General features: G+C 43.8%; 1 protein-coding gene across 2 annotated transcripts; it reads right to left on the reverse strand.

The window, feature by feature from the left end:
* Positions 1-311: 311 nt before the first annotated feature.
* On the reverse strand, positions 312-11,667 carry LOC142776364 (uncharacterized). Of its 2 annotated transcripts, none has more exons than XM_075879912.1 (5): positions 11,314-11,667; positions 6,317-6,371; positions 4,078-4,166; positions 756-915; positions 312-661 (listed from the first exon to the last, which is right to left on the reverse strand). In XM_075879912.1, the coding sequence occupies exons 1-5, from the start codon at positions 11,458-11,460 to the stop codon at positions 399-401; spliced, it is 714 nt and encodes a 237-aa protein (XP_075736027.1). In that variant the 5' UTR covers positions 11,461-11,667; the 3' UTR covers positions 312-398. The 2 variants fall into 2 exon arrangements, with proteins under 2 accessions (XP_075736027.1, XP_075736028.1); XM_075879913.1 differs by having other exon boundaries at positions 6,317-6,379; positions 11,314-11,380.
* Positions 11,668-14,507: the final 2,840 nt, after the last annotated feature.

Raw genomic sequence — 14,507 nt, forward strand, 5'->3', positions numbered from 1 at the left:
CTATTTTATCTTTTATACCTCATTCCCTTTGCTAACACTAGAAGTGTAGCTTATTTTTTTACCAATTTATCTTTTGCAATAGCGATTGCTTTATTTGGTACTGGTATTTGGTACAGCAGATCGAAAAAAGTCGTTAGGAAGTAAATGTTGAAAGCGTATGTCCCCCACTTGCAATCCCCACATATGTCCCCCACATGGTAATCGAGAATATTCATAGTTTAGAGCATTTTTTTGTAACTAAAACATGGTGATGGTGCTTCCGAATCAGCATAAGCTAGCCGAACAGTGCACCACGGACAGTCTGCAGACTATTTATTCTTTGTTTTTTTTTATTTATTTGGTACAACAAAAAATGTATACATTGAAAAATATATATACACAACTAAAAAAGGCCCGCTCTACTGCAGGTCAGGTTGCGTTGGGGGCACAGTGACAGTGGTGCTGTCAAGGCCCTGGCTGCTGTGGCTGGGCAGGAAGCCAGCTGCCGCGAGCAGCCGATAATCTGCACTCTGAGAGTGGGGATCATCGGGCTGCTCCACAAGAAATGCTTCTCTGAAGCGCCGCTTCCTGCCCCCACAGCGATCACCAGACCCTGGCAGCCACCTCTTAATAAAGTTGAGGGCCTCCGCCTGGTCGCACCCTGCTTTTTGGCAGATGACATCTGCATACAAGAACAGAAATACCATAGTACACATGAAGCACTGCAGTACAGAGAATACACAAGGGTACACACACAAACAATGAACAAGTCTAACCTGTCACTAATCTACAGAGCCTCAGGTTCACAAAGGCCCTTTTCCCTTTTATGCCATGAAGGCTGTACAGCACTTGCACGTCATGTGCCAATACAGCCTTCATGGCATTCACACCAATTTCTCGGAGGCCACGTCCCCCAATCTGCAGGAGGTGCTTGCACTGTAAAAAAATGCAAGAAGCATAGATGGGGTGAACGCAACAGCACATCGAAATGTTTTCATGATAAAAATCTGCAAGAAGAGGACACTGAAAACAACAACTTGAATTTTTGGGCATCACAACATTTCATTGTTTTTTTACGCTAACTTCAACTCACTTGACCTAAAATGGTTTCCACATCAGCCCTCTCACACTCAGTGTGAGAACCTTTCAGAGTCCTTCTCTGAATGCAGTTTCGCTGTTATGAAATCAAATACAACACTGTTATAACCCTTAATAAATATTGATTCTAGCTATGAAATAGTATAATTACTTTGTACAGTGCTCAAATTCCAATACACGTTTCTTCGAGGTTACAATGTCTTTGCCTGAATGTTGACCAGGAGTAGCTTCTACAGGTGAAAAACGATAAAATATGTGGAATTCAAAAAGAAGCTTGGACATGTTTTTAATCAATGCATTGTAAGCAGAGAACAACAAGATAAATGAACATGATCAAGGTGTACTAAGAGGCAACCTTAGAGCGACCAAATCTTGGTCATAGATGAAACTGATAGAAAAATAAAGGTCGCACTAGATGGTCGCACCATTTGCTGTTTATATTTTTCTGTGATAGCCAACAAAGAGGCATGTCGCTATAGAAATCTCATTACAATAAACAAAGGTGCATTTTTCTTCACACTGCGAAATTGGGTGCATGTTAGATTTTTAAAAAAAGTAAGAAATCGGCTAACACAAGGCAGGGTGAACTGTAGCTCAAGGTAGAGAGAGCCGCAGCGGACACGAAATAGGGTGATAAATGAACAAAATTACTGAATGTCTGTTTTAAGCAGGCTATTGCTAGTCACTGCCCATCAAACACACGATGCCGCCTACATCGTCTGCTAGCTTAGGACAGTTCACTCGGACTTCACAGACTATAGTAAATACAGTCGAATCTCATTAATTCCAACACACTTAATTCGAACTGACGCTGTGGTCCTATCAAAGCTATACCGCGCTCCGAAAACGCTCTCAGCACCCCGCCCAATCCTGCGGTGGCACTTCAGACACCTCATCGCTGTGCTTGAAGAAGAAAATGAAGAAAAGGAAAGAAAAGACTGCGGTGGAATGTTTGCCAAATGCCAATCTGCGACATTCCTGTGCCCCGCTTCGGCTTTTTCCGTCCCTGCCACGTAGAGACCCTTCTCCTCTTAACACTGCGCATGAAGAGGGGAAAAAAAGCTGTCGCAGAGAGTTGGCTCTCTCATGCCGATCTGCAACGCGCCGGTGTCACGCTTCCCTGTTTTTCGTTCCGGCTATGTAGAGAAGAGACTCTTCTCCTTTCAACACCGCGCATGAAGAGAGAAAAAAAAAAGCTGCCGCGGAGTGTTTCTTTCTCGAATGCCGATCTGCTTTTCTCCAGGTGGAGACGCTCCTCCATTCTCATCATGCGCTGGCCACGCTCCGGCTGCAGCGCAGATGGTAACAGTGGAAACACAGTTGTCTTCGAAGAGTGTCAGCACTGGACATTGCCGCGCGCAACTTCTTTTGCCAGGAGAATACTCAAGCCGAAGTACAAATGCTTTGCAAACTGCACGCAAAACTTGTTGACTCGTTGCAAGGCCAACGTGTACAGACATGTATTGACTACTTTAATTAATGACGGATGTCCTGTAATTTGTGAATAAAACTTCTCCATGCACATGCATCACTGCATGGTGAGCCCTCCGCTCGTTTACCGTATTTACTCTATTCTATCGCGCCCTCGATTGTAACGCGCGCCCGGTTTCCATGACAAAAAAAAAAAAAAACTAAGACATCGGTTACAACGCGCACCCTTTTTTCTCGTTGGCCCGCTTGATCACACCACTCGCGAAAACGACTCTTTTTGAGAGCGTCTTCTGTTTAAATATGAAACGGGGGAAGCTTATGCCTATCTGACGTGCAACAGAGCATTGCTGTCACTCTAGTTTTACCGTGGCCCGATGTCAGTACACAAACTTGCTTCGCCCCCTTCTCCTAGACGGTTGTGGTACCAGGCATGTCGAATTAAAGAGGCGTGTGATCGGCATTCCCGATTTGCCCAAGCAGGTAGCCGTTGTTGTGCCGCAAGTTTAGGAGGAACCTCTGAAGACTCTGAAGCTTTTCTTCGTACTCCTCCGGCAACTTCCGGCATATGCCCGTTCGCCTTCGGAGGGAAAAGCCTTTTCTCTTCATAAAGTTCGTTAGCCAGCACCTGCTCGCTTTAAAATGGCTCTGCATTAGCTCTTTTTCTAAGGCTAACTGCATAGCCTGCACTTGGAGCAGTTCTGTCGTCACGGGCCGCTGTGCCGCTCACTGCTTATTCACATACTCGCCGAGCAGCTGTTCAATTTGTGGAAACCGACCCTGCTGTGGTCCACTGAAGCCTTTGCGTGAATCTTTGCTGTCGACAATATTCTGCTTTTGTTTCCGCCAGTCCCGCACGCACGTTTCGGGAACTCCGAATGACCGCGATGCGGCCCGATTTCTGTCCGTTCCGGCACACGCGACGACTTTTCTTTTAGAAGCAGCATTGTGGTGCACTCATCGAGTTTTTGGAGTCGGCCCTACCATGCCGTCGATGCTAATGTACTACAAGTTGACGAACTCCTCAGCACACGTATGAAGTGCCGCGCATGGGAAACACATAGGCAGAAATGACCGACGCGCCATGCCGACGCACGTAGGGGGCGGCCATTTTGTAAGTGGCGATGGATATAGAATGACCATATTCATTTTTTTTTCGTACTCGAATCTAACGCACATGCGATTTATGAACTCTCTTAACCGGAAAAAAGGTGCGTGTTAGATTCAAGTAATTACGGTAACTTTCATTATTTTGAACTACTTTTAATTTGAACAAATTTTCTGGCCTCTTTGAGTACGAATTATTCATATTCGACTGTAGTACAGTGGCTCATGAGATAACCTGACTAGTTTGTTTCCCGAAACACAGTATCTTAAAGCAGTACTAAATTTCTGCATGTTACATAGGCATATTAAAAATCAAGAAATATACACCAAAGCCGCAGCCACAGCTTTACTCTGCGTAGCTGCCTCTGCTGCCTCCACTTCTCCAATTGTACCAGCAGGCAGCCGGGGAAGGTCAGAGGGGCGCTGTGCTGGCTGGGCGTGCTGAGGCACGGACAAGAGCCGTACCTTGTGCTTCAGCTGTCGCACCTCCTGCAGAACCTGTCTTTGTTGCTGCCGGATGCCAAGTTGGATCCGCAGGATCCGTAGCAATAGAGCTGAAACATACAAGAGTACATACCATATTTACTCGCACAATTTGCATCCTCACATACTTTGCTCACCAGTATAATTAGCCAGCCTGCTTTACTACAAGAAACTTTTTGCTCGCGTACTTTGCCCTCCCCAACCAGCCCGAGCCACCTTGCTAGCACACACACTGACACATTTGACTTCATGATGCTCTGGTCAGGCACATCTCTTGTCGAGCAGGCGAGTGCAGTCTTACACAAAATGGACTGAGTGCAAGGTCCCTTCTTCCATGAACTTTTATGCTTTCCCTAGAATATCGAACTTGAAAACTGAAACCTGTTTATGTGTAGTCCGAAATGCCTAAAGGTTTGCCTCCTATCTTCCCACCTCTTCCACGGCAAGAATGTATTCCCGAGACACAGCACAGATGTTGAACGCGTGCAAGGACCTGTCACATCAACTAGATGAGACAGGTTTTCGCACTCATTTTTTTTTTCGGTTTCGCCATCTGGCCATTGCGTTTTTACCGTTCCTTGTGATAGGCTACAATAATTATATACGAGGCAGATTGCTGTTATAAAGCTTACCGAAGAAAACTGAAACCGTGCTACCGCTAAGCACCTCAGCGTGGAGTTCTTCGACATGCAATATTCAGTATGGGAGCCAGCAGAAAAGTGCGTTGAATAAGACTTAGCATAGAAGCTTGGGTGTGTTGGTTAGATATCGGAGGGAACACAACGCAATAGAAGACTGGGACAAGGAATGGACACACACACACATGAAGGGCGACACACACAGCACTGTGTTGGCATCGCGCTTCCTTGTCTGCATCTTACTTTACGTTGGGTTCCCGACAATTATTGGAGAGTACTTATGTTCTCTGGTATAACCCTGTCGTGGGAACTGGTTTTTGTGAGCACTGTTCGGAAGAACTTCAAGAAAATGGGGGCATTTGAACAGGCTTAGCAAACAAATGACAATCCGCTTTGAGACAGCTGTGACAGCGCCTGCAACATATATTCCCAGTTGAGCTTTTAGGCCAGCGATTCCTACAAGCTTCGCACATGACCGGATTGACAAAAAAAGTACACATAATACGCGAGTATATACCGCATTTGACTCTGTAGCTTTGATGAACCAGGCAGATACACAAATTTATCCAAAACTCCATTGATTCTGTTGCAAAATTATTCAACAAACAAATTGCGATATTATCCATGTTACTATACGATTGTGGCACTTTACCATTGCAGCATTCCAGGAGGCACACATAGTGCAGCGTTAGTTCACCACTCGCAGTTAATTGTATGCAGTAGGTTGCTCACAGCAACTGACTGCATGCAATGGTGAACATCTTGCATGCTTGCACCGCTGTTTCAGCATGCTGGCTGCTTCCCATACGGCTATCAATTGATGTTCACAAAATTGGGAAGATGAAGAAAGACTACACAGTGCCCTCTGGCCACCCTATACTCCAAACCTCCAGCCAACAAACAAACAAAAGAAACAGAAGTATGCAAATGAATATTATTCCTAATGCAGCTGGAATGGAGTGTAGTTTTCACCAATTCTGTGTGTTAAGTCAATATGGAGTGAGTTAACTCCATAAAGTAGCTTTTCTCATAACAGTGTTCACTCTATTGTAACACAAGGAGTGACATTATAGCATCTAGAAGGAAAAATAGAATCTTCAGTATTTGATAGAAATGTGAGGCTCTACCTTAAAACAATAATAATCTGGAAAAAGAACTCATTACATTCGAAAAAAAAAGGTAGCACAGTTGATCCCCCTTACAAGAGACACTGATGTAACAGACAAACGGGGATAAGAGGCACCAGTGTGCAGGCTGACATTTGGCCCATCATGCATCAGGCACTCCGTAGATGCGCCTGTGCAGCCGGGAGCCCTGCAGTCAAGCATGCTGAGCAAGACTGTTGACCACTGTACAATGACACATTGCCACAAAACTTAAAAACTTCACTTCACAGACTTCTGCAAAAGCTTCTTACACTCTTGCATAATTTTTGCACAAGCTTCTCTCATTCTTGCGTGATTTTCGTCAGAACATATAAGTGTTGGAAGTTGTATGTCCCCAAAAACTTGCACAATACAAATAGCATACATTAAAGTCTATCACTTAATACATGCATAGTGTAACAATGAAAGGAAACTCACGCATGATTTGCTCCGAGCCTTCCCCGTGCGGTGCCTCCTTGAGCCTTGGAGAGCACTGTACAGCTAGAGCAAAGTAGCATCAATCCAGTGTTAATGGCAGGTTAACAAGACAACAAAACTAACCCCCATATTCATAAACGCTCCCCGACTCGACTTTCACCCTTCACTTGACAGAGTTGAGCACTGTGCCGCTGCTCGTTTGAAAGCGACGCTGCGCTACTCGAGAATCACAGCAGATTATTGCTGACATACAGCAATTTTCTCTGCTTAGAGACGGCGCTCCCATCAGCCATCTCAAGTGAAGGTGAAGCGTTGAGTGGAAGGACGTTCTAGAATACGGGGGTAAGATTGGTTGCAAGAACACTACAATAAACACACTTAATTTTTACACTTCATCTATATTGTACAGCTACACACATTCTGCATCCTTATAATGCAACATATACATACAGGCTTATAAAGTAAACACTGTAGGCTGCTCAAATAACACCTACACAAAAAAATTACCCAAAAGTGGCCATGCGCAAAGTACTTTTATTTGAAACTCACAAAACTTTTGCGCTGATGGAGAATAAATAAGACAGGTTACGCTTGGAGGCACATGAGACCTTCGCAGCTTTCATAAAGTACAAAAAACAATATGGTATGTGTGTGTGTATGTACGCATGAAGCTTCAGCCTTTACATACGGTTTCTTGAAAGAATCGACTATGAATTTTATGGCACCTGTGTCCTTCAGCGCAATTGAAAGCCTGCTGATCAGTGTGTGCAATTGTGGAATAGTTACATGGAAAATGGCGTGAAACACCTAAAATCAAATTTTTCTAGCTAGGAAATATGCAGCTGTGTATACACAACACATGCTGCAAACACCACAAGAGTGATTTGAGTGTAAGCGGCAGTATTCCGCATTCATGCACCCCACCATTTTCAACTGTTGCCCAAAAACAGCACCACTTCAGCGTGCTACTTTTTTTTTACATCATAAACAGCACGGAATACAGCGAGGATGAAAACAACATATGCAATTAAATTTTGAGCACTATTTATGGTGCGCATGATTGATTGATTGATATGTGGGATTTAACGTCCCAAAACCACTATATGATTATGATAGACGCCGTAGTGGAGGGCTCCGGAAATTTAGACCACCTGGGGTTCTTTAACGTGCACCTAAATCTGAGCACACGGGCCCACAACATTCCCGCCTCCATCGGAAATGCAGCCGCCGCAGCCGGGATTCGAACTCGCGCCCTGCGGGTCAGCAGCCGAGTACCTTAGCCACTAGACCACCGCGGCGGGAATGGTGCGCATGAAAAAAAAAAAAGGCCTTTGTACAACGACGAATTCATAATTTGCCTTCACGGACCTTCTGTTAGGCTGCACCACATACAGATTTTTTGTGGCTTTCAAAAGAGATTTGAAAAAAAAAATAATAACCGTGTTTACTCTCGTCATGAGCGCACTCACTAAGTCACCCTCATTTCAGTCGCCAAAATTTTGAATTTTTTTTTTCTTCCACATATTAAACACACACCTTACGTTCATCCGCTGAAGTCCCACGGGCTCCCCCCCCCCCTTGCCGCCTTCGCTCGCTGCCACGTGCAATTTTATTTTTGTTTCTATTTGTTCACGGAATGTCCCCTGTCTTTTTTAATTATCTCTTCTAACATACGTGGCATTATCTTGTTCCAGAGGTGCCACAGGTGCTTTGCTATGTAGATGCACCATTAAACTAGTATTTTTGATCAACTGTGCATTTCTGATGTTTACCTTGCAAGTACGTAAAACTGGCATGCTTGTTGATCTACGATACACATGTGGCTTGTCTCACTTTGAAGGAAAAGTTAGCATACAATGGTGTAAATGCTTAGAATTTGAAATATTGAGGCAGCAGCATACCGGAGATGATCATATGGTAAAGAAACAAGTGCTGCCTTATTACTGGCAAGTTGTCACTTATATGTACAAATAAATTTTGCGAGCTAAAAAAAGTACAAAATCACAGCGAGGCTATGATGTGGTTCAACCTGTGGATTCGCTTCATTTATCACGCCATATGATGAAGCTTCCTTTGGTAAAACTGCTCAGATAAGAAAAAAAGTTTGCTGTCCAATACAGCAACTATACAAAGTGTGCACGTGCATCTCGCAGCGCCTTTTCGTCACTTCCGAAATGCGCCACCAACATGCCCGGGCACCAACCGAATCTATCGCCTACAACTGCCATGTTGTCTCCTCGTGCTTGCACCCGTTTAGTTTTGCCTCACGATGCAAGTTTGAGAAATTATGAGCTGCTAGTGAGGCAAGTTGATTTAGTAGTCCACGCAGAGGGAGCAGAGCTTAGGGTGTTTCTTCGCTGAAAGTTATAACCTGAAATTGAGAACGCACATTCCGATTTTCCTAAAAGTACCAGCGTATTTGGCTGGTGCAGATTAACAAAAGCTACTTGAAGAAACTTTGCAATATTTGCATCTTCAGGTGCAACTTCATTACGGGTAAGTGCCATAGCCAAGTATTTACCTGCAAACAGATATAGCTTACCAAGATACCGTACATACAAACTTGTCCGTAGTTAAAATCGTGATGGCGATCGAGGAGATTTGGTATTTCATTGAAACAAACTATAAAGAATGGGAAACAATATTAGTTCACCTTGAAGTATAGCCGATCGGTTCAAGTTGGGCGTCAGGATTTTTTTTAATTAGTCAATTAATTCCATACACGGTCTCTATCATGTTCAGTGACTCCACTGTACATTAGCGTACAACAAAAGCAAAATACAAAGTGAAAAGTGTGTTAAAGCATACGCGAAAAATAAAGTGATGACTGGCATTACCGCGGCACACACCACGCAAAGTCGCTATCTGCCTTGTATAATATTTTCCTCGACTATTTCCACAAATTGCAATCAAAGAGGCTCAAGCTCAACATCAGCACTGTTTAAAACACTTGGAGGGGGGGGGGCATTGCTACTTTGGTGGCATAGGCCGTGACAATATATTCATAATATTATATCTCTTGTAAACTTGCCTAGCTCTGCACGACTAGTTTTCGATGGGAGCAGCTGCGCTTCGCACATCCACTCTTAAAATTGCGGCTCGAGAGATTTTGAGCTTTCACTTGTTCACTTGTTTTTGGGCCAGGCAATTTGTAGTGAAAGCAAGATAATAGGCCCTCATAGGTTGTGGCGGGCAGCCGGTGTACGCCGTGACTGGTATATGTGTCGCACATCTTGATTATCTGGTCTTGTATCGAGTGAACGAGCGAGGCCTTCCTAATCCAATGAGCTCGTTAAAGTAAGACAACAAAAAACCACAATGCTTCCACATCGTTCACAGCAACAGATGACGAGCCCCCAACAAACCGCACTGCAGCACGTGAACTGCCGTAGGTACCCAGGGAGTTACCCGGGCATGGCGGGAGAGGGCGACAACGGTAGAAGTGACATCACAAGAACACCATGTATAAAAGGGACATTTAAAGACTTTTTTCCCATTTATAAACTTCGTGCACTGTTCTGTCACAATTCATAGCTCAGAATAGTTGTATTTTGAAAAGGGCACTAATTCATAAGCCCAATGGTTCAAGGATGGGTGCATTTAGGGGGCCCATTCTACGTTTTACTTATGCCCTTCAAGAACTTGCTTACAGGGCCAAAGTCCTGTTTCAGAAAGAACACGCTAGTGCGTGGCCAGCAGTCCGTCAAGCATTAGTGCTGGTGAGATTTGGAAATGCAGCGCATGAGCATCCTCATCTGCTACTTCTCTGCTCATGCTCTCGGGGCTTACTTGCGAGGCACGGTCCTTCGCACTTTTCATTTTCACACTGTAAATCAACTGATACCAACTCTTCCTTCCATTATTTAATAAACCAATATTTCATGGTCACGAGGACGAGCTTAAAATGTTTGCTACATCAGACCTGAACAGCATTTTGAGTCATCGAAACTTGCTAGTTGCAGCGAGCATTATGCGAAAAATATGATGTGCTTTACGGTGACAACTTGCAAAACACTGCAGCAACGATTAAAATCATGCATTTTTTGTGCTCACAGGAAATCCCTGAAGCAGGAGGCACTGGGCTAGATAAATTGCGCAGCTAAAATACGGATGCGCTTTCCAATGCTGTCATGCGTGCAGGCGGAGAAATGGCAGACAAAACTGGGCGCACCCCGATTCTATGCGCATGCGTCCCATTCACAAGCCTCGCTGCCAGTTAGCACCACATGGCTCACTGTCCATGAGCTCGCTTGTTTCCTGTAACAGTGGACCATACGGTACACCTATTTAAAAACGAGGATAGAATGTATATAATGCAGCATCTGATGAAGCCATGACGATGTGTTGCTGATGAAATCTGGAACTCTAGTTAGTACCCTTATTGTTAACCAGCCGACCGACTAGCAAAAAGATTTGCGACTGAAATGATGGCATCTACACCTGCCCTTAGAGGGACACTGAACAAAGTTTTTGCCGCCGAAATTTTCAGCCAAAGCAAAAGATTGGGCCATGAAATTCATAGACAATAATAATTTCAAGCAGAAACTACGAAAACATACTGAATTTAATGAACCTTTTACAAAATGCCGCGTCTAGCTCTTAGACACGGCGTTTTCTAAAAGGTCGCGACATTTATTTTTCAAGTTTTTTTTTGTTATTCAAGACAAATCTACGGAGCATTGTTCACAGAAAACAAAATTGCCTCGGTAAGATTTCTTTGCGAGCAGCTTACTAATTTTAAGACAGGCGCGTTGATTCGTGAACTGAAGGATGCGAGTGATCGATCTTGCCTGCTAGTGGCTAGGCGACAAAGGCTTTACCTCATGTCCTGGTGTAGCTAAGTCACGCAAATGGAGCAGAAAATGTGCATTATCATTTATTTCACCTAAATATCACACGTATGTGACTTATTGCCGGTGACAGGTGATCAGGATGAAGTCGACAAGTTGCAAATCTGAACAAGAATTCACTCGAATGAAAAACCAACCTATACTCACGTGCACGGTGAAGTCGAACACGTCATCCGTCAATGTTGTCGCTGATGCCCGAAGGAAAAGAGAAGAGGACAAGCGACGGGGTCGTCTCTTTCTATAAAGTCGGCGGAACTGCCAGAACGGCCAACACAAAAGGCATCGGGTTGACATTCCTCCATCTGGGCATCAGCCGCTCCACCCGGGCATGCAGCTGCTACTGGTTCTACTACTATCCTCTTCCCCGTGCCTCTTCCCGACATTGCAGTGTTGCTGCCATACTCGCGAACCTTTTTAAATTAAAGCACGCAATCATGTATTATCGTGCGCCATACTAAACTTAAAAACAGTGCGCCGGTACATTAGATCACGAAGCGCGGTCCACGCCATCATAAGAGCAATTAGAGAAATGAAACAAAGAAAACAAAAATGTATAAAATATTTTGTCTCAATACGATCCGCAATTCAGTTTCCTGCAGCGGCTTTTGGCTCTGTATGAACGGCCAAGCCATTGCCAAGCCAAACTTGCATCCCTGATCAGCTGTTTGTTTCCATCGAGAATTCAACAGTGAACTGGCAATTTGTTTAGATGATATTGCTAAAGGGCTTGAAATTGAATATTTCTCTACGTACTACTGCTGTACTTTTCCTCTCTGTTTCCTGATCACAGTGATGAGATTGAGGAGGTTACCATTTAGAAAACAGCAAGTGCAGCTCAAGCATTGCTAGTATCGCTGTTTCGGTAATAGAATGTTACAAAGATTTTGCCCCGCGACCTGCTTGCCGTGTTCGAGCACCCAGTAGAAATTTACGGTGCCGCGTTTGAAAGAGTTGAATAAAAGTGCAATATTACGAAAGAAAGGCTCTGAAGCAACATCGCATTTTATCCGGCCTACACCTCCCACACCTAGACGAGTAAAACTCGTCGATATTATCTTGCAAAGCTGTGTATAATATTTAAAACACATTCTTTAGCCCACGATGAATTGTTCTCTCGTGTGGCTTCTCTATTTGGTACTGTCATGTTAACTTACAAAGGCAACTTTCCATATTTAGTCTATTTAGATGTTGCAAAAGCTTGACACGTGGTGTGTATGCCATACTGATAATTCTCCTCGTAACCTGGGTCCGCCTCTTTAAACAGCGTCGCATTTTATTGTTCGCAATTGTGTTTGTTTTATACTGTAAGCGAGCTGTGTGATTTCATCAATATTCACGAGTGTTCCCTGACTATACAAACACGTGCGTCTTAATTGGTGCGGTGCACGTTTGTATGTAGCAAAAAATGTCATTTCGTCAGCGTGTGTCTGCATACACTTGCATGCCCTGCAGTACGTGTATATAATTAATGCAGTAAGGACTGCAATGCATAGCCTTGCATGGGACATATATTCCATGCACCCTCAGAGAAATGTTGTTTGTTATGAGCCTACTGTTTATCATTACATTTTTTTTTCGTTAAATTTTCATCTCCATATAAAGCAGCTGTATACAGGCACGAGCTTCAGCAGCTTCCTCGTTGTTCCATTTTAAATAAAAACACCAAGCCTACCCAAATCAATGATCTGTTTGCTATCATTACTGTTATGTGTTCTACGATGTACACAAGGACAGTAGTATACAAAAAATAGGGAGGGAATTGAATGCCCTGCCTGCATGGCTGCGCCGTTTCACAAGATCAGGCGCTGCGCTGTGAAGCTTCCTACCGGCCTGCAGAAATTCAAGGGAGCGTACAATAGCGTGGTTCAAGAGGACTTGTGGGGAATACTAGACACACAGGGTGTAAAAGATGGAGTCACTAATCGTTTAAAGGAAATCTATAAAACTAACAAGGTAGTTAAAAAGTGGGAAAAACAGGTATCCAAGCCCACAGTGGTGAAACGTGGACTTAGGCAGGCGTGCCCACTGTCACCCTTCTTATTCATGATGTACCTACAAAGATTAGAGGCCAAATTAGAGGCAAGGGGACTTGGCTTCAACCTATCTTTAGTCAAACAAGGAAAACTCATTGATCAGGCACTACCAGCATTAATATACGCAGATGATATAGTGCTAATGGCCGACAACAAGGAAGATTTGCAGAGGTTGATGGACATCTGCGGTAATGAGAGAGATAGGTTAGATTTTAGATTCAGTTAGGAAAAATCAGTAGTCATGATTTTTAATGATAACAAAGGTAGTGAGCTTAGAATACAGGAAGTCACGCTAGAGATAACAGATAAATACAAATAACTGGGCGTATGGATAAGCAATGGGACCGAGTACCTGAGGGAACACGAAATATGCGTGACGACTAAAGATAACAGGAATGCAGCAGTGATGAAAAATAGGGCACTGTGGAATTACAATAGGTATAATGTGTTGAGAGGAATATGGAAAGGGGTCATGGTTCCTGGGCTGACGTTCTGCAACGCGGTCTTGTGCATGAGGTCAGAAGTTCAAGCAAGATTAGAAATTAGGCAACGTGAAATATGTAGGCTTGCTTTAGGAGCTCACGGGAATACACCAAACCAGGGAGTACAAGGTGATATGGGATGGACATCATTTGATGGCAGGGAAGCTAGCAGCAAGATAAAATTTGAGAAGCGATTGAGAGAAATGGGGGAGGAGCATTGGGCTATGAAGGTTTTCAGCTACTTGTACATGAAGAATGTCAATACAAAATGGAGGAAGCGAACCAGGAAATTGACTGGTAAATACTTAGAAAACAGCAGGTGGCCAAACCAGAAAGAACTATCGGTTAAAAAGGAACTGCAGGAAACGGAGACTGACATGTGGAGAATTGGCATGATTAAGAAGTTCGCACTAGAGATCTATCGAACTTTTAAGCAGGAAATTGCCAAAGAAAGAATCTGTGATAATACTCAGGGTAGTTCTCTACTGTTTGAGGCCAGGACAGGAGTATTGCGAACCAAGACATATCGGGCCAAATATGAAGAGGTAGACACAATATGCAGTGCATGCGAAAAGAAAGAAAAAACTGCCGAACACTTGACAATGCTCTGTAAAGGGCTTCACCTTATAGTTCAAGATGATGGCGCAGAGTTTTTCAAAGCACTGGTGTTTAGGAACAGGGAGGGCAAAATAGACTTTAAGCGGGTAGACTTAACTAGAAGGAGGTTATCTGATTGGTGGCTAAAGTCAAGGCACGATTGAAAATTAAACCCTTCACTTCAAAGTACCCGTCCAACTTCTAGTGGTTAGCTCACTAAGCATTACGG

This window comes from Rhipicephalus microplus, chromosome X, assembly GCF_043290135.1.
Source record: "Rhipicephalus microplus isolate Deutch F79 chromosome X, USDA_Rmic, whole genome shotgun sequence".
Classification (NCBI taxonomy): domain Eukaryota; kingdom Metazoa; phylum Arthropoda; class Arachnida; order Ixodida; family Ixodidae; genus Rhipicephalus; species Rhipicephalus microplus.

What these genes read in the sequence shown, in the direction of transcription:
- LOC142776364 (XM_075879912.1), bottom strand. Translation starts at nt 11,460, where the DNA reads ATGTCAACCCGATGCCTTTTGTGTTGGCCGTTCTGGCAGTTCCGCCGA. An exon ending in TGCGACAGCTGAAGCACAAG is followed by an intron (nt 916 to 4,077) that starts GTACGGCTCTTG and finishes ATTTTTTTACAG; the next exon opens with TGCAAGCACCTCCTGCAGAT. An exon ending in GCTCTGTAGATTAGTGACAG is followed by an intron (nt 662 to 755) that starts GTTAGACTTGTT and finishes TCTTGTATGCAG; the next exon opens with ATGTCATCTGCCAAAAAGCA.